General features: G+C 47.3%; 3 protein-coding genes and 1 pseudogene across 3 annotated transcripts; all 4 read left to right on the top strand.

Annotated features, from left to right (window-relative positions):
- The first annotated feature begins 2,864 nt into the window (after nucleotides 1–2,864).
- LOC136506542 (citrate-binding protein-like) lies at nucleotides 2,865–3,763 on the top strand. The gene is made up of 2 exons (XM_066501456.1): nucleotides 2,865–3,213; nucleotides 3,346–3,763. Exons 1-2 carry the CDS (start codon nucleotides 2,920–2,922, stop codon nucleotides 3,736–3,738), a joined length of 687 nt encoding a protein of 228 aa, XP_066357553.1. The 5' UTR covers nucleotides 2,865–2,919; the 3' UTR covers nucleotides 3,739–3,763.
- Nucleotides 3,764–7,450: 3,687 nt separating this feature from the next.
- LOC136507247 (uncharacterized) lies at nucleotides 7,451–8,224 on the top strand. Its single transcript, XM_066502034.1, has 4 exons — nucleotides 7,451–7,783; nucleotides 7,915–7,999; nucleotides 8,053–8,080; nucleotides 8,134–8,224. Exons 1-4 carry the CDS (start codon nucleotides 7,451–7,453, stop codon nucleotides 8,222–8,224), a joined length of 537 nt encoding a protein of 178 aa, XP_066358131.1.
- Nucleotides 8,225–14,107: 5,883 nt separating this feature from the next.
- On the top strand, nucleotides 14,108–14,782 carry LOC136507246 (uncharacterized). The gene is made up of 3 exons (XM_066502033.1): nucleotides 14,108–14,161; nucleotides 14,367–14,546; nucleotides 14,624–14,782. Exons 1-3 carry the CDS (start codon nucleotides 14,108–14,110, stop codon nucleotides 14,780–14,782), a joined length of 393 nt encoding a protein of 130 aa, XP_066358130.1.
- Nucleotides 14,783–17,221: 2,439 nt separating this feature from the next.
- On the top strand, nucleotides 17,222–17,950 carry LOC136507244 (citrate-binding protein-like; annotated as a pseudogene).
- The last annotated feature ends 1,331 nt before the right edge of the window (nucleotides 17,951–19,281 follow it).

Below are 19,281 nucleotides of genomic sequence, written 5' to 3'. Positions count from 1 at the left end.
CACGTCGATGATCTAGGCTTGGGTTTGGGCACCTCTCATCAGAGACATGGCCTTACAGCGGTACATCTGCCCACCAAAACAAACCACGGACCGACATCACAATGGTTCGTATGCGGACCAAATAGAAAGGAGACAGCCAGATCAATTACCCATATGTGATATTGGATACATGACAGATGGGCCAGATCAAATAACCACCTTTGATATGGGATATGTCATAGATGGGTAGTAACCATGCATATCAAGGACGGGTAAAAGAACCATCGAGTTGGAGTCTGTGATGAACACCCACATCACAGATGGGTAATAAACCGTCTATGATACACATACCACGCAGATAGGTAATCAAGCCATCTGTGCTTAAAACATACCACAGACGGGTTCGCAAACCGTCTGTGATACATTAACCATCGACGGTTCTTTAACTATCTATAGAGACACACATTTTTCTACCTGTCTGCAATTATTGTTATCACAGACATGCCATATATTTGTCTTTGCTTTAATTAATTATAGACAGGTGAATTGTTCGTAGATGTGGTCACATCGCAGACCCTTACGCACAGACACACGTGAAATCACCGTATGTGATGCAGTTGAGGCCCGTCTGTGATTATCGGATCTGACGTATAGTGTTGCGTGTACCAAAATTGTTAAACGAGACCAATTATGTGAGCTAGCTAGGGTTGGGTGAGTCATTTTTGTCTATATATTTTCAGTAATGCTATACATCAACCGACTGATTTTGGTTGATCTATCAAACGAATTCTGGACGGTTTGATCTGTCGCGTGGCGTTCCCTGTGCCGCCCGATCCGAATTCAGTTGTGTCTCCTTCCTTGACGTCGCGCTGCTCGCCGCCGCTGGCCTGCTCACGCGCTGGTGCCTTGCACGGCGAGCTCAATCATGGCGCGTGCGCGCTGCGTCACTGCTGCTTGCTGCGCTGTGCCCGTTGCTGTGCCATGCTGCCGAGTGAACAACCCTACGCAATTTGTGAGTAATTTGTAATTTTCTTATGAAATTTGTGAACAATTTGTGAAAAAATTAACATATATTTCTCTGATATATGCAATCCATAGAAATAATTTGTATTTTTTTGAAAATTTTGAAAAATATTTGTATTATACCTAAATTACACCACTGTGTCCAATGAATTACACTGAAAAAATTATTGTAAATACAATAATAAAACATTGTAAATATAACTAGATGACGTGTATAGGAAAATTCAGTTGACAGAAGGGGCTAAAACAACTGAATGTCACATAGACAAATCCTATATTTTAGTTGGACTGAAATTTACAGTATATATATCACTTTTTTAATCTATAAACTCTAGATGTGACCTGTATCAGCAAGATAGCCTCGGCTTTGCCATACGGGGGCGTAAGTTAAACGCAAAAGGTGAAGTAGGCTCACAATGTATAATTGGTCTATAAAACTGACGGCAATAATAAAACTCTTTTTCTTTTTGCGAATGATAATAAACCATATCTTTTACTAACACATACCGACAAGAGAAACTGTCGCATATGTTCACAATGCACGAAAGGCACATGTACATATGTGGAAACCACGATGCAGGAATGTTCCAGCACGGCGTGCAACGACGTACGCCGTCGCCAACTATCGCTGTCCGGCATCGAAATCGGCATGAACAACCCCTGTTACCGTGGCTTTCAAGGCTGCTTGCCTAGCTCCCTTTCCACTCTTGTTCTTTGAATATGAAATGAAACCCCTAGTCGTCCAAGGGAGCACGCGCAGCAGAAAACGACTGCATTACGTACGTGCTTGGAACGTACATCATGCATGACAACATGCATGATGCATCCACACAGAGAGCCTGGCGAACGAAGCTAACTCCGACTGCTATTTAGGCCTCGTTAAAGTTTTGGCCGGAATGGCCCGTTCCGCTGCCCAATCAGATTCATGACTTAATATATGTGATCCAACAAGGGTCACCATACTTAATGTCAAGGAAACAAAATAATTGCATATTAAAATATACAAGGTGCCATGCAAAGTAACAGTATGAATATGCATGAAAAATACACAACTCAGTCCCTTGCAAAAAAAAAAGAAATTAATAAGTTTATGATCATTAGATTAGACTACAAAGTGTCTATTATGTCAATTTGTAGGAAATAAACAAAGCAAAACATACAATTTAATACAAGTAATTTTTTATTAATCAAATAAAATATATTAATAGTTCATCTTTTAAAATTCTAACCCGTGCGAGAGCACGGGTTGATGGACTAGTTATATTAATGTGGTTATTGAATCAGTTATGTCGAGCTACACATTTGAAGTGGTTACATGGGCCAATGTTCATGATTTAATTTACGGTTCCGATCGTTATAGACATATATCCGACCGCATTGTATCGTTCCGATGTCCTGTTTATGTTTTCCCGACCGAATATTCCCGATCCCAGTTCCATTTCCCTATAAAATATGAAAACAAAAATGGTTAGAGGGTTTTCCTGACCGTTTTCATCCCTAGCCGCCGCCAACTATGCCTGTCCGGCATCGATCGGCATGAACAACCCCTGTTGTCGTGGCTTTCAAGGCTGCTTGCCTAGCCCCCTTTCCACTCTTGTTCTCTGAATATGAAATGAAACCCCTAGTCCAAGGGAGCACGCGCAGCAGAAAACGACTGCATGCATGTCCAACAATGGCACGACTCTGGGCTACTACGTACGTACGTCTTTGGAACGTACATATGAATCCCAGTGCACGTCAGACAAAGTGAACACGAGCTGCCTCCATGCTGCATCCACACAGCAGGCTCAAGCTATTTAAACCTAGCTCGTTCGTCTTCCACGACCCACATCGATCTGAACCAAGGCATCTTGGAGGAGAGAGCTTGCCGCTAGAGATCAATATATCAACAATTGCGGCGGATCGGAGACTACAATAATGGCTTCTCTCACAGGTCCATGGCTTCATCTCCTAGTGCTTCTTGTGGCCATAGGCACGTTCCTGCTGCATGCCCCCGCGTCGGCCGGTCGTGGCGGGAACGACGACCCTACCGCCGGGTTCGAGAAGGTGGAGCTCTCCGACAGCGACTTCGAGGTGCAGAGCCCGTACAACGTGCCGGAGAGCCAGCGGTTCCAGTACCGGAACGGCGTCCGGACGTTCTGGGTGTACCGAAACGACAAGCCCTTCAACACCGCCACCCACACCAACCCCCGCTCCGAAGTGAAGGTCAAGGTAATAAGCATACAAAAAAGCTCGATCCGTATGGAATTTCTGTTGTTCCAAATAATCCGGCATACGCCAGCACACACGAATAATCTATATTTATCCTCTTTGTCGTCGTCTTGGATGCATGATCATCTGCAGGGCCACGACTACTCGTCAGGGGTGTGGCAGTTCGAGGGCTACGGCTATGTGCCGTCGGGGACCTCGGGCGTGTCGGTGATGCAGATCCACGACGGGAAAGGCGCGGCACACTCCACGGTGCTCATGCTCCACGTCTACGACGGCGTCCTGCGCTTCTACAGCGGCACGGCCATAGAGGCCGGCATCTACGACCGCTGGTTCCGCCTCAACGTGGTGCACGACCTGGGCGCGTCGACGGTCACCGTGTACGTTGACGGCCGCCGCAAGTTTGGTGCCAGCGTCATCCCCAGCGACTCCTTCTACTTCAAGTTCGGGGTGTACATGCAGCACCACGACCAGTCCAGGTGCATGGAGTCGCGATGGACCAACGTCACGCTCTATACTAAGCACTAAGCTAGCTAGATCTATATGAACTAGCCACCCATGCGTATTGGTATTGTATTATATTGGGTAGCATGTGTACGTTTACCCATCCTTTTGTGTACACTATCGAGAGGGTTGAATAAAAATTCTTGCTTCCAGTGTTTATTTACATACTACAGGACCTAGGCTAAAAAAATTCCTAACAGCTAAAATCTTTAGGAATGACCCAACAATTGTTAGGAATAGGTCTCTGATGGCCGGTTGTCAGGAAACCGCTGCCAATAATATGCATGAGCACACAACCATAAGTGACCAAGTATATAATGGACTCCACCATCATATTAATTTATATCGTCGAGATAGTCGGAAAGCACATTTCACTTAGCCAAACCCAGCCTGCCCGGTTACATTTCTCTCATCGAGCTGATCGAAAAACATATATAGATCGCCTCGTTTGGAGTCCGGATGAAATAAAACAAATTTCGAAAGATTTTCTACTCTTGGCACGCAACAAAACCGCTAGGGTGTGGTTTGCTTGCCTGTGTGGCTGCCCAGCCCCCGTGAAAACTGTTCAAACCAGTTTGGGACCAGGCCAAGCCGGTTTTCTTATCCTATTCCGTACGGATTGGTTTCCAAAACGATTTTGGATCTATTTTTGGTGTGAGAGACTTGGAGATGTCTGGACTTGGTCCTACTAGGATAAGACCACCCTATTTATATAAATGAGAGGATCACGGCCGATTGGGATCATCCAACATCCAATCACACTTTTACATCTATTACTCCTATTTTGTCCTAATTTCTCTTCCAACCTCCATGTTGTTGTTCATCGCTTGATCCAACGACCAATGATGGCGCCCTAGGCTTCCTAGCCGACCTACGGCAACCCGATGACGTCCTTGCCCCCACGGGGTCCCTCTCAGGTGAGAGATTCGACGGTCCCTTTGCTAGTTTGCCTGGTAACTACCTGTTCTTCGTCACGCAAGCATAATTGGTTACCCTTTGGTGGTTTGCTCGTAAACCTCTCCATGCTTCACCACATAAGTGTGATATCCTCGCTGCGTTCTTTGGTCCGTGGCGACTCGGGTGATCTAGCCGTAGCTAGTGTGTGATCCAATTCAGTGTCAATCTACTTTTTGGCAATTCCGCTGGGGAAGAATTTCTTCGACTCTACTTTGTAGCCGAATCACTTTGCCCTAGCCCTACTCATCATTGATCTATCTTCTTGTGTTCGCTATTACAGTTGCATCTGGCCCAAAAAGGCCGATTGCATCTGATTTTGACCCCTTGTGATCTTGCTTGCAGTTTGGCAACATGTTGCACTTGTCATTGAAATTTCAGCAAGGCAGAGATCATGGAGTACCAAGGTGTTACATCACAATATACTACTACAAATACATAAGGTACAAACTTTCAAATGCATCTTATGGTTCTAATAGTTATTTTGCAAGTCATATATATTCTCATGTTGGTGTTGCTAGTCATAATAATAGTATGTATGTTGCATCGACTAATGCCTATGGATATCATGTTTTTCAAGAGCCGATGTCAACTATGAACTCTTTGGGTTTTAATGCTTCTAGCAACATACAACATGCATATCCTTATTCATCGGCTATAAGTCCACAATATGTGGTTCCGCCACAAGACATGCTGATAAATGAGAATTGGCTATGGTAATGCTAACTATTCAGTCAATTACTCTCAATTCTCATATGATGCACGATATGCTAATAGAACAAATGTTCTACCTACAAATTCAGCATCATATGCAAATGCTAGTGCTCATAATTCGGCCTCATATTTCTAATAACTATGGCTGAATTAATGAAATTTCAGCAAGGCATTCAAGTGCTAATGCTCATGATTCGGCCTCATATGTTGCTAATAACTATGGTCAAATCAATGAAAATTCACAAAGACATGCTAGTGCTAAAACTCATGATTCAGCTTCCTATGTTACTAAAAACTATAGCTGAATCAATGAAAATTCATTAAGGCATGCTAGTACTAATCACAGCGGGAAACCCAAGATTTGCCGAGTGCCCAGGAGTTTGCCGAGTGTCAAAAATCAGGCACTCGGCAAACATACATTTTGCCGAGTGCCACACTCGGCAACATACGACACTCGGCAAACAAGCTTTTGGCGAGTGCCCGGCTCTCGGCAAAATACAGGCACTCGGCAAACCTTAATTTGCCGAGTGTCAGACCCTCGGCAAACTAGAGCACTCGGCAAATATTGTTAGAGGCATAACGGCACCCAACGCCGTCAACTTTGCCGAGTGCCAGGCGTTAGGCACTCGGCAAATAATTAAGTTTGCCGAGTGCCAGGGATTGGCACTCGGCAAACTATTTATTTATTTTTTGATTTTGGCCACCAATTTTTTTGGTAGCCCTACAATAGTACCAAGAACCACATATTCAAATTTGGCACATTTTCACTGATTTTTTCTATATTTCATTAGTTTATTCCATTTTGTTGATTTTTTTCGGAAAATACGAGTTTGAACTACAGGTGCATCGAATATTGGATTTGAATGATTCGAAAAATAACATTCATGTTTATGAGTGTAAGTTTAGGCCAAATCCAGGAACTGACCTGAAATTTCTATCAACTTGCTCACGGGGCAACGCCACCAAATTGCGTGCGAGTTGTTTTTTAATTCCATAAAATGCAAACGAAATCGAAAAAACATGAAACTTGTGGAGATGCCGTGTTATCGTATGCGTAGGCTGTGGTAAAAATTTAAGAAAGTTTCGAGCATATTGTCACGTACCATGCTTACAAACCAGACATTGATCACATGTGGAGATGTCCTGGTTTGTAAGCATGGTACGTGACAACGTGCTCGAAACTTTCTCAAATTTTTACCACAGCCTACGCATACGATAACACGACATCTCCACAAGTTTCATGTTTTTTTTCAATTTTGTTTGCATTTTATGGAATTAAAAAACAACTCGCACGCAATTTGGTGGCGTTGCCCCGTGAGCAAGTTGATAGAAATTTTGGGTCAGTTCCTGGATTTGGCCTAACCTTACACTCACAAACATAAATGTTGTTTTTCGAATCATTCAAATCCAATATTCGATGCACCTGCAGTTCAAACTCGTATTTTCCGAAAAAATCAACAAAATAGAATAAACTAATGAAATATAGAAAAAATTAGTCAAAATGTGCCAAATTTGAATATGTGGTTCCTGGTACTGTTTTAGGGCTACAAAAAAAATTGGTGGCCAAAATAAAAAAAAATAGTTTGCCGAGTGCCAATCCCTGGCACTCGGCAAACTTAATTATTTGCCGAGTGCCTAACACCTGGCACTCAGCAAAGATTTTGAAATAAAAAAAATGAGAATCTTCTTTGCCGAGTGCCGTAGATCTTGGCACTCGACAAAGCTGTCGTGGGTTAAAAAAAATACATCGGCCTTATCTCCCTCCACACACACACTCACACACACATTCTCGCACAGTGCCGCCGCCGCCGCCGAATCTCGCCGCCGTCGCCGACGTTGGCCCGCACGCGCCACCAGATCCGCGCTCCCTGCCGACCGCTGCTCCATCACACGCGCGCGCAACCGGCCCGCCGTCGCCCCGCGCAGCCGCCCGCGCAGCCGCCGTGGGCCGCACCACCGGATCCGCGCTCCCTGTCGGCCGCTGCTCCATCGCGCGCGCGCAGCCGGCCCGCCGTCGCCCCGCGCAGCCGCCCGCGCCACCACTGTGGGCCCACGCCGTCGCTGGGCCATGTCGTCGTCTTGGCGCCGTAGAAGCAAGAGGAGGAAGGAAGAGGAGGGAGGAAGAGAGAAGGGTAGAAGGAAGGAAGGGGAGAAGGAAGAGAAGGGAGAGAGAGGTGAAGGAGGGAGGGAGGAAGAGAGAAGGGGAGAAGGAAGAAAGGGAAGAAGGAAGAGAAGGGAGGAGAAGGAGGAGCCCGGTCGGGAAGAGAAGGGAAGGAAGGGAGAAGGGAGAATGGAAGGAAGGGAGAAGGGAGAAGGGAGAAGGAGAAGGAAGAGGGAAGAGGATAAGGAGAGAGGAGGAGAAGGAGAAGGGGGAGCAGGAGAGGAGGAAGAGGAGGAGGAGGTGGACCGCTGAGCACGACCCGCCCGCCAGAGGAGGATTGCCCGTCACCCACCCTCGCCGACGACCGCGCACGCTAGGTATGCCTTCTCTCACCTTTTTTTATCCCGTGTTGTTATGTTGTGATGTGCAAGGTGACCGTGGAGGTAGCGGTGGAGGTGGAGGTGGAGGAGGAGATAGGTGGCGGTGGCGGTGGTGGAGGTGGTGGAGGTGTTGGAGGTGGTTGTGGATGTTTATATGGTTGCCGGCCATCGTGCCGTTGATTTTTGCAGGTTTTGGGAACCTCACCGTGCAGGGGAGGTTCTGCCGATTTTTTTTTTGAAAATGATAGACTTTTGTTCCTTGTTTTGCAGAGAAGAGCCGATCTGGAGTAGCCTCGCGCCGAGCCGGTCTGCCTGCACAGTGTCGGCTCGCCACAGCTTCGACTCGCCACCGCCCCGCTAGCCTGACTGCACCGCCACCCTAGGTATAACTCCTGTACCCGTATCATGCATGGTCGTAGATAACGTCACCCAGTTAGGTGTCTCCCGTTCAAAAGAGATACGATTGGAAGTATTTCATACTTCCAACCGTATCTGTTTCGGATTGTCCATGTTTTTTGGACAGCCCGCAGATGCGTAGATGGGTTAGTTTCCATGTTCTGCTCCGGTCTGAGGCCGAGTTTCGGCAGCACCTCCCCGTTGTTCTCCGGATACACACTCTCCCTGCCAGGACGTGTATCGGGAGAACAGCGGGGAGGTGCTGCCGAAATTCCGTCTCGGATAGGAGTAGAGCATGGAGACTAACCTCATCTACGCATCCGCAGGTGGGATTAGGACCTATCCTTCACCTATTAGATAGTAGGAATGCCATGTAGATGCAATTGCTGGTTTTATTACTCGCTTATATATATATATATATATATATATATATATATATATATATATATATATATATATATATGTGTGTGTGTGTGTGTGTGTGTGTGTGTGTGTGTGTGTGTGTGTGTGTGTGTGTGTGTCAGAGGATGGATAACCGTGACTGGATGTACACGGGCCACGCAGAGATGACCCCAGAATGGATGTGCAATACCTCTGCTTTCTTAGACCATGCATTTGGCCCGGCTGCTCAAGGGGCGAGTCGGATGCCGTGTCCCTGTAGCAAATGTGACAACAGGAAAAGAAAAAATAGGAAGAAGGTGGGGGAAGATCTTTGCAAGTTTGGATTCACGCCAAACTATACCCGCTGGATCTTCCATGGTGAAGCGGATCGTATGAGAGAGGAGGTGGTGAGACAACGCCTTGAGGATTTTGATGGTGATGCCGGGGTACCAGACATGATGGATGACTTTCATGAGGCACAGTTTGGTGAAGGAATGGAGGAGGAACCAGAGGAAACCGGAAAGGCGTTCTACGACATGATGTCTTTGGCACAGCAGCCCCTTCATGAAAAGACCGAGGTTTCATGACTGGATGCCATTGGACGCCTAATGGGGTTCAAGTCGCAGTATAGCCTGAGTCGAGACGCCTTCAATGCTATGTTGGCAGTTGTTGGGACCCTGCTTCTGGAGGGTCACGTTCTGACAAAGAACATGTACGAGTCACAGAAACTTCTTCGTGCACTGAAGATGCCGTATCAGCAGATCCATGCTTGTCCGAATGGTTGCGTCCTATTTAGGAAATAACACGAGAAAGCAACGCACTGTCCAAAGTGCAAATCCTCTAGGTTTCTAGAGGTAGACTCTAGTAATGGCCAGAAGAAGCAGCTTGATATCCCCGTGAAGGTCCTACGGTACCTTCCTTTCATACCGAGGATCCAACGGCTATTCATGATAGAGGAGTCCGCCAAACAGATGACATGGCACAAAAATAGCAAAAGATACAATTCTGGGAAGATGGTACATCCATCCGATGGTGATGCATGGGTCCACTTTGATGGTAAACATCTCGGTAAAGCTGAGGAGGCTCGAAATGTACGTGTAGCGCTGGCAACAGATGGGTTCAATCCGTATGGAATGATGGCGGCCCCGTACACTTGTTGGCCCATGTTCATGATCCCCCTAAATCTTCCCCCTAATGTCATGTTTCAACCCAAGAACGTATTCCTGTCGCTCATAATTCCCGGACACCCAGGGAACAATATGGGAGTGTTCATGGAGCCTCTGTTTGACAAATTGATCGATGCTTGGGAAAACAGGGTACTGACATACGACCGAGCTACAAAGAGGAATTTCAAAATGCATGTCTGGTACCAGTACTCCCTGCATGACTTCCTAGCGTATGGCATATTCTACAGGTGGTGTGTTCACGGGAAGTTCCCATGCCTAGTATGCAAGGAAGCTGTGAGGTTCAATTGGTTGAAGAAGGGTGGCAAGTTCTCTTTGTTCGACCAACATCGTCGATTCCTCCCTTCTAACCATCCATTCAGACGAGATATCAAGAACTTCACGAAAGGTGTTTGAGTCACTGACCCTGCACCTCAGATGATGATCGGCGCCGAGGTCCGTGCTCAGATAGAGGCTCTCAAAATTGATGACAACAAAGGTGGTTTTATTGGATATGGTTAGGATCACATGTGGACTCATATATCAGGCTTGACTAGGCTCCCCTATTTCAATGACCTCCTTCTTCCACACAACATTGATGTAATGCACACTGAAAAGAATGTCACCGAGGCACTTTAGGCAACACTCATGGACATTCCTGATAAGACAAAGGACAACATTAAGGCTAGACTAGACCTGGCGATGTTGTGCGATAGACCAAAGCTAGTGATGAAGCCTCCTACGCCTGGCAAGAAATGGAAAAGGCCTAATGCTGATTTTGTCTTGAAAAAGGACGAAAGGAAGGAGGTATTGTGGTGGATCCAGAAGTTAATGTTCCCTGATGGGTATGCGGCGAATCTGAGGAGGGGAGTGAACTTGTCTACTATGCGAGTCTTAGGGATGAAGAGTCATGACTACCACATATGGATTGAGCGGCTTCTTCCTGCCATGACCTGGGGATATGTCCTTGAGAATGTCTGGCGCGTGCTGGCAGAGTTGAGCTATTTCTTTTGCCAGCTTTGTGCCAAGGAGTTATCTCGAGCCGTGGTTGTTGACTTAGAGAAAGTGGCACCTGTGTTGCTCTGCAAGTTGGAGAAGATCTTTCCACCTGGCTTCTTTCTACCGATGCAGCATTTGATTTTGCACCTACTGTACGAGGCACGAATGGGGGGTCCCATGCAGGCCCATTGGTGCTATCCAATCGAGAGATGTCTAAAGGTTCTTCGCAAAAAAGTGTAGAAATAAAGCCAAAATTGAGGCATCCGTGGCAGCGGCATTCATTATGGAGGAGGTGTCAAACTTCACAACAGCATACTATAAGGACAACCTTCCAAGTGTGCACAATCAACCCCCTCGTTACAACACCGACGAGAGTTCATCGAACCTCAGCCTTTTCAAAGGGCAACTCGGAAGCGCAAGCGCATCGAGCACCAAGACCTTGCAGTATGATGAGTGGCGCACTATCATGCTGTATGTGTTGTTGAACCTTGACGAAGTGAACCCGTATTTGTGGTAAGTTCTCAATGAGCTTGTTACATACGCCGTCACTATCCTCCATCCATCCAACCCCCTTGTCTCTCGTTTTTTCAGGGAATTTTTGGATAAGTACTGGCAAGAGGATTGGGCTCCTTCCCCTCAAGAACAAGATAGCCTTCTCAAAGATGGTGTGCCCGATTTCATTTTCTGGTTTAGTAAGAAGGTACTGTCCAATTTACCTCGTTCTATCTTTGACTCACCACTTTGCTCGTATGAGCGAGTAATGTAACGATCTATCCAGCCTCACCTTGCAGGCCAGCATGGATGCGGAAATGAGTGATGAGTTGAGACAGGTTGCCAATGGCTTTGCCTATAAGGTCAAGTCATTTACCGTTTATGATGCGAATGGATATCGCTTTCACACAACAAGACACGAGCAGAGTTGCCCAAACCAAAGAACCACGAATACCGGAGTTTGTACGCCTGGCACCAATGACCGTGACTACTACGGCATAGTCGAAGAAATATACGAGCTCAGATTTGAGGGTCACAAACCTCTTAATCCAGTCGTATTCAAATGCCATTGGTTCGATCCTGATGTAACGAGAACAACCCCTGAGCTTGGGCAAGTTGAAATTCGATAGGATTCCGTCTATCGAGGCGACGATGTCTATATTGTGGCTCAACAGGCCACACAAGTTTATTATCTCCCATGGGCGTGCCAAAAAGACCCCAATCTTATGGGCTGGTACCTTGTGCACAAGGTATCGCCGCACGGTAAAGTGCCTGTCCCTAACGATGAGGATTACATCTTTGACCCAAACATATACAATGGAGAGTTCTATCAACCAGAGGGGCTAGAAGGGAGGTTTGACATAGACATGTCTTCACTGATGGGCATGGAAGTAGACAATGACATTGATGAGGACGATGAAGATGAGGACGATGGAGATGAGGTGCAAAATGCCAACGACTTACAAATGCTTGAGCAATTACGTTTAGGCGATGACAATGATGACAACGTTGGAGATGAGGCCGATTTTTTTCGACAATATTGATAGTGATGCCAATGACAACGAGGGAGATGATGACAACGAGGGAGATGATGACAATGAGGGAGATGATGACGAGGGAGATTATTTCTAATTCATATAATACTATATTATTATTATTATTATTAATTTGCAATTATGTTTCGTTCATTTTGCATCTCTTTATAAGGACTTACAAATTCATTTTGCATCTTTGTAATTGCAGGCACTCGACAAAATGCCTGGGGGAAGGCAGAGGCTGATCCACTCGCTCTACGTGACACCCCCCGCTTAGGAGGACGAGGAGCCACCGGCGGAGACGTCAACGAGGAGGACTAGGACCGGCCGCCCCCATGGCTGTCCGAGGACGAGGCCTACGCCTCGCGCCCCATCGCCCGAGGAGGACTAGGTGGCGGCCTCCGGGGACGAGGGCGACCAGGGGGTGGCCGTGGGGGACGAGGACGACCAGGCAGCGACAGCAGGGGGTTTCGCTTTGTCTGGCCATGAGGAGGCGACGACAGCAGGGGGTTCCGCTTCGTCTGGTGGGTCGACCGTCTACTTGCGCGGGCCGTCAAACCCTCCCACGGAGGCCGATCCCAGTTCACCAGCACCCGGTGATTCGACCCATGGTTGACGGGTACGTAACCATTCATGTTTTCTCTACTTGTTCATGTGACATGTTGACAATCAAAATGGAGACCAATAATTCTTCTTAATGACTCGTGCAACAACTGGGAAGTTGTGTCCGGAGCCAGCCAGGTACGCCAGATCAATGGCATCCTGAGCCTTCTGATTCAGGAGCACTACCCTGGCATGGTCACCGTCGCAGGCACCAACGGCAACGTGACTACGCCGCCCTGGACGTGGGACCACTTTGCCCTCGCCACGGACAACGTCGCAGGCACCAAGGCGGCATGGATTAAGCAGGACCACTGGGTAAGTCTTCATCGCACTACATTGGTCAATTTATTGTATTCATTGGTCGTTCTTAAAATAATGAAATGATACATGATGCATGTATGCAGGACTTCTTCAGGTGCGCCCCGGGGTACGAGGGCCGGGCGGAGCGAGTGTAGGACAAGGTCTGCAGGCACCGACTCTCAGACCTGTACCACGAGACGCGGCTCTAGTGCATCATCAACTACAACGGGAATGTCCTTGGTGAGGTGGTGAGGAAGCAGGAGGCCAGGACCATGACGCTCACTAGGGAGCAATACCTCCAGGTTAGTACGAAACATTAATACTGATTCCTTCCATGAAGAATAGGTAGGCTTCATTTCATCTTTTGACATGTTATATACTTGATGGTCTGTAGATGTGTCCTGATTGGTGCGCCAAGGACCGAGTCTGTTGGGCGGCCATTGTGGACAGGTGGTGCTCGAATGAGTGGACGGAAAAGCACAACATCCGTCGGGACTGCCGCCTGCAGATGGGTGGTGTGCCACACCACCAAGGCAACCGCCACCTCGGCGCGTACGCCCAGACATGGGTAACACTCTTTATATTTATTTGTTTATTCATTCGAACGCTCAATTCTCATTACTTGTAATCATCTTGGTGTTTTCCTCGCAGTCCCAGACGCATGGTGCCTAGGAGTGCAACGAGTTCATGGCGTACGCCCTGGCACACAAGGGCAAGGCGACAGCCCTGGACCTCACCTACAACCCAGAGGACCCGCCCGAGGCGTACACCAACACGAGCGTCCACAGCAAGCTCAACGAGTACTCCTCGGCGGCTCGTAGGCACCATGGGGAGGACTTCGATCCGGCCTCCTAGCCCCTGGATGCGGACCTCGTGATGAGGCCTGGAGGAGGGAAGCAGCACGGCCGGTACTGGATGGCGGACAGCCAAGTTGACACGGCCTCTACTCCCACCCTCTCCCAGATTCGAGCAACGAGCACGAGCTCCTCCCTCCCTATACGACCTCGGCAGCAGAGTTCACAGCAGTAGGTGGCGGAACTCCAGGTTAGTCCTGTTTTATTCGTTGTTCATTGCTTTTACATATATCTTGCCTTTGCATTGTTGAAACATTGCGAGTGAAATATTGCAGGCCTAGGTGCAGAGGCTGGAGGCCACGCAGGCGGCCTCGCAGGCGGAGCAAGAGCTAAGGAGGCAGGCCGAGGAGAAGAGGCTGCAGGACGTTTATGCGTTCATGGCGAACCTTCAGGCCACGACGGGTATAGCCGTGCCACCTTCGCTCCTCGCTCCAGTGCTTCGTACTCCTGTACCTAGTCCGGTGAGTATGGTTGTTTATTGCTTTAGCTTGTGCGACCCTCCTGCAGAAACTCATGAATTCGCTTTTCCTTTGCGCAGCCACCATCCGCGGGTTCGAACCCGACTCCTCAAGGGCACCACTCGACGCATCCAAGTGAAGTTGGCCCTTCTCCACAGTCCGGGTGGCCAGCTGGCCCTCCTCCACAGCCCGGGTGCCCAGGTGGCCCTTCTTCACAGCCCGGGTGGCCAGGGTGGTAGTAGGTGCCTTTGATTTGTCTCTTTTCATGTTTCATGGACTTATGTTGCACTTAGACTTGTGTTGGATCAAATACTTGTGACATATATGTATTGTGATGGATATTGTGATGGATGTGATATATATTGTCATGGATGTGTATGTGATGGAGGGATGTGATGGAGGCATGTGTGGTATATATTGTGATGTATGTGTGATATATATTGTGAGAATATATGTGAATTGCTTGTCCGTGACAATAATGTGAGAATATATGTGATGGAAAGCAAAAATAAAAAAATTGAATTTTCTGCAGATTTGCCGAGTGTTGCACTCGGCAAAGGACTCTTTGCCAAGTGCCACAACCATAGCACTCGGCAAAGCTGGGCACAACTGGGCAAAACTGGCTCAGGTCCCAGATTTGCCGAGTGCTATGGTCATGGCACTCGGCGAAACTGGGCACTTTGCCGAGTGCTAGAACCATGGCACTCGGCAAAGATTTTTTGAAAAAAAAAATTTAAAAATTTTTGCTGAGTACCGGCCATGTCACCACTCGGCGAAGATTTTTTTTTTAAAAAAAGGAAAACTTTGCCGAGTGCCGGCCACGTCACCACTCGGCAAAGGCGCCGTCAGACGGGCCTTTCCGTTGACGGCGACTTTTCAGTGCCGAGTGTTGACGTGGCACTCGGCAAAGGCTTTGCCGAGTGCCCGATATATTGCACTCGGCAAAGAACCCTTTGCCGACAAAAGCTATGCTGGCGGGTCTTTGCCGAGTGTAACACTCGACAAACTCTTTGTCGAGTGCAAACTTAGGTTTGCCGAGTGTTTAGGGCACTCGGCAAAGAACCCGTGTCCAGTAGTGAATGCTCATGATTTGGCTTCACAAGATAACTATAGCCGAATCAATGAAGATGCAGTAGCATAGTTTCCAGGGGTTCCTCGTGATATGATTTTAGCTTGACCATGGCCGAATTAGTGATCTACGGAAAATCACTAATACTGATATTTTGTTGCCATGTGATCCTGGAAGCATGAGTGGAAGTTTGCTCTTAGTGTAACATACATAGCTTTTATTTTTCGGACAAATGAATTTCAACGTCACATTTTTTAGAAGCAGCAAGAAGGTGAAAATCATTTTGATGCTAATGAGGTTATGGCCATAGTTATGCAAAGAGAAAAAGCATTGTTGGCTGACACAAGTGGCAAAAGAAAAGGTTGATTAAGATATAAGCGAGTGTTCGGCTGACAAAACCAAACAAAACAATATCCATTCCGAATCAACTTCATCTCAAGAAACAAGTCTAGTTGTGTCAAAACATGGGAAGCGCAAGAAATTGGCTAAACTTGATTTTTCAGGAGCTAAAGGGGTTATGCATTTATCTAGTAACTATCGCATCATCGATGGACCTCAAATTATAGCCGAACAAGATTCATCTGATAAAGCATATCATCAAGATGATGAGGATCAAGAGCCCCTACAAGAAAAAAGAAAGGAAAGACAGCCAGACTGCACAGACGAAACCAGCCAGGCCGGTTTTGGAACTGGCTTGGTCGGTTCATCCCTGGCTGATGCTGCGAAGTCGGCCAGGCTGGTTTCCCTGGCCGACCACACTGCGAAACCGGTCAAGCCGGTTTCTCTAGTTTCAGAAGCCACCGATGAGTCTCCGGATGATTCGGCCCCTGTTGTTGATGACGTTGTCGCTACAGATTCTGAGTCTTTTACATAACATGTTACAATTGGTAGTTTTCTGGAGACTAAGAGCAACGTCATTCAAATCAAGGACATACACTTCTCTAATATAATCAACAAGGGACAAAGCATAAGTATTTTACAAAAATTTCAATCATGTCGTATTCTTTCAATTGCTACGTCTATTAGTGATATTCTTGTTAGTAATATTAAGAGACCGGTTGAGGAAGGTAATTTACTTATTAATAATGTTAAGAGACCGATTGAGGAAGGTAATATTTCCAATCCGGTGGCTTTCAAGGCTGCTTTGCCCCCTTTCCACTCTTGTTCTCTGAATATGAAATGAAACCCCTAGTCCAAGGGAGCACGCGCAGCAGAAAACGACCGCCATGTCCAATCTCACGCCTGGACTACTACGTACGTACGCGCCTGGAACGTACTTATCATGCATATAAATCCCAGAGTGCACGTCAGACAAAGTGAACACGAGCTATCTGCCTCCATGCTGCATCCACACAGCAGGCGTGTCGTCGTCGATCGCCAATCATGCATAAATATATTGGGCTGAACGGACCGGCTGCTATTTAAACCTAGCTCGATCGTCTTCCACAACCCACATCGATCTGAACCAAGACATATTGGAGAAATTGCTGCTAGAGATCAATCCACAATTGCTCAATTGCGGCGGATACTACAGTAATAATGGCTTCTCTCACAGGCCCATGGCTTCATCTCCTAGTGCTTCTTGTGGCCATAGGCACGTTCCTGCTGCATGCCCCCGTGGCGGCCGGCCAATGGCGGGAACGACGACCCCACCGCCGGGTTCGAGAAGGTGGAGCTCTCCGACAGCGACTTCGTGGTGCAGAGCCCCTACAACCTGCCGATGAGCCAGCGGTTCCAGTACCGGAACGGTGTCCGGACATTCTGGGTGTACCGGAAGGACAAGCCCTTCAACACTGCCACCCACACCAACCCCCGCTCCGAAGTGATGATCCGAGTAAACTAGCATCCATGCACAAAAGCTCCGTTCCGGATGAATTTCCTGCCGTTCCGAAATTAATATATATAATAATCTATCCTCTTCGACGCATGGTCGACGATCATCAGGGCCACGACTACTAGTCGGGTGTATGGCAGTTCGAGGGCTACTACGGGTACGTGCCGTCGGGGACCTCGGGCGTGTCGGTGATGCAGATCCACAACGAGGAGGGCGCGGCGCACGCCACGGTGCTCATGCTCCACGTCTACGACGGTGTCCTGCGCTTCTACGACGGTGCCGGCGTGGAGGCCGACATCTACGACCGCTGGTTCCGCCTCAACGTGGTGCACGACGTTGCCGCCTCGACGGTGGCTGTCTACGTCGACGGCCGCCGCAAGTTTGGCGCCAGCGTCATCCCCAGCGATTCCTACTACTTAGTTCGGGGTGTACATGCAGCACCAGGACCAGTCCAGCTGCATGGAGTCACGATGGACCAACATCACGCTCTACACTAAGCACTAGCTAGATCTAGATGAGCTAGCTACCCTTGAGTATTGGTATTGTATATTATATATATTGCGTAGCATGTACATTTACCCATCCTTTTTATGTACGCTATCGAGAGGGTTGAATGAAAAAAGATTCTTGCTTCTAGTGTTTATTTACATACTACAAAGAGCTAGCCTAAAAATTTACTGACAGCTAAAATCCTTAATTAGGAGCCCAAAAATTGTTAGGAATAGATTCTCTGATGGCAGATTATAAGGAAATTGCCGATATGCATGAGCACCAACACGTGAGTATAGAAAGGAATGGTAAACTACATATAACATCGCAAGTGTCTCTCAATTTTTCGACAAGAAGCCTCATTCCATTGTACCAACATGAGCATCGTTAAGCCATAAGTAGAGGAGCACATAGATATTCATATAGAGAACGTAGGGCATATATATATGTCAAATTGATGAATGAGAAAAAACATGGTTTGATAGGCTATATTATGTTGGTATTGTATTAGGAATATATGGCACTTGGGAGGCTGCTCTCTTTTTTGATTGGGTACGACTTGGACGCACCCAATCCTCACACTCCACACTCACACTCACACCACACGCACACACACGCGTGCGTATCCGTACACGCGCAAAGAAAAAGATTGGGAGCCTCTCTGATGTGCGTGTACCCTAGAGTTTCAACCCTTGTGGGTAGTGTCTCACTGGATAGCCATACCACTGGACCACAGGCCCTTTCATGGTGGCTGCTCTCTGTAATACATCAACGTGAACAACGTAGCACACAGCCACACAAAGAGATGATAGCAGTGAAACACAAGGAGACCGTTATATCACACGCAAACACAAAAGGTTGGCAAGCACACCATATAATTTTCAATCGTGTGTTTACTACACAACATTCATTAGGCCCCGTTCGGCTTACCCCATATCCAGCTTGTTCGGCTTCTTTTTTCAGCCGGAACAGTGTTTTTCTCTAACAACATTTCAGACAGAACGGTGTTTTTCAGCCAATTTCAGCCAAGATTTAGCAAGCCGAACGGGGCCATATTTACAAAGCCTAGAATCAAGCTAAATTTAATGATGCTGAATATGAAGATTGCAGGTATAAAAATTAAATAACATGGTTTGTATTAAGGGTTTGCTCGGTTATAATTTCCTAAATTTACCAAGCCAAAGATTTGGCAACCAAAAGTTGTAAAAAGCTGAATAAAAATATTTGTCATATATTTGGCAAGCTAAACGTGAGGTAGATAGGATGTGATTGGTTGGGTGGCTAAGGCCCAACCAGGCTTCCCGAATGCACCCTCCTGTTCGGCGCTTGTAACCAGGCTTAGCTAA

The sequence above is a fragment of the Miscanthus floridulus genome, chromosome 15 (genome assembly GCF_019320115.1).
Source record: "Miscanthus floridulus cultivar M001 chromosome 15, ASM1932011v1, whole genome shotgun sequence".
NCBI classification, from domain to species: Eukaryota; Viridiplantae; Streptophyta; class Magnoliopsida; order Poales; family Poaceae; genus Miscanthus; species Miscanthus floridulus.
The sequence above is the reverse complement of the archived record's forward strand: the minus strand, read 5'-3'. Positions and strand labels throughout refer to the sequence as shown.

Coding starts and splice junctions, on each gene's coding strand:
- LOC136507246 (XM_066502033.1), top strand. CDS start 14,108: ATGAGGCCTGGAGGAGGGAAGCAGCACGGCCGGTACTGGATGGCGGAC. Junction 14,162..14,366: donor ACTGGATGGCGGACAGCCAA/GTTGACACGGCC, acceptor TTGCAGGCCTAG/GTGCAGAGGCTGGAGGCCAC. Junction 14,547..14,623: donor GTACTCCTGTACCTAGTCCG/GTGAGTATGGTT, acceptor TCCTTTGCGCAG/CCACCATCCGCGGGTTCGAA.
- LOC136507247 (XM_066502034.1), top strand. CDS start 7,451: ATGTCGTCGTCTTGGCGCCGTAGAAGCAAGAGGAGGAAGGAAGAGGAG. Junction 7,784..7,914: donor AGGAGGAAGAGGAGGAGGAG/GTGGACCGCTGA, acceptor GTGATGTGCAAG/GTGACCGTGGAGGTAGCGGT. Junction 8,000..8,052: donor AGGTGGTGGAGGTGTTGGAG/GTGGTTGTGGAT, acceptor TGATTTTTGCAG/GTTTTGGGAACCTCACCGTG.
- LOC136506542 (XM_066501456.1), top strand. CDS start 2,920: ATGGCTTCTCTCACAGGTCCATGGCTTCATCTCCTAGTGCTTCTTGTG. Junction 3,214..3,345: donor GCTCCGAAGTGAAGGTCAAG/GTAATAAGCATA, acceptor GATCATCTGCAG/GGCCACGACTACTCGTCAGG.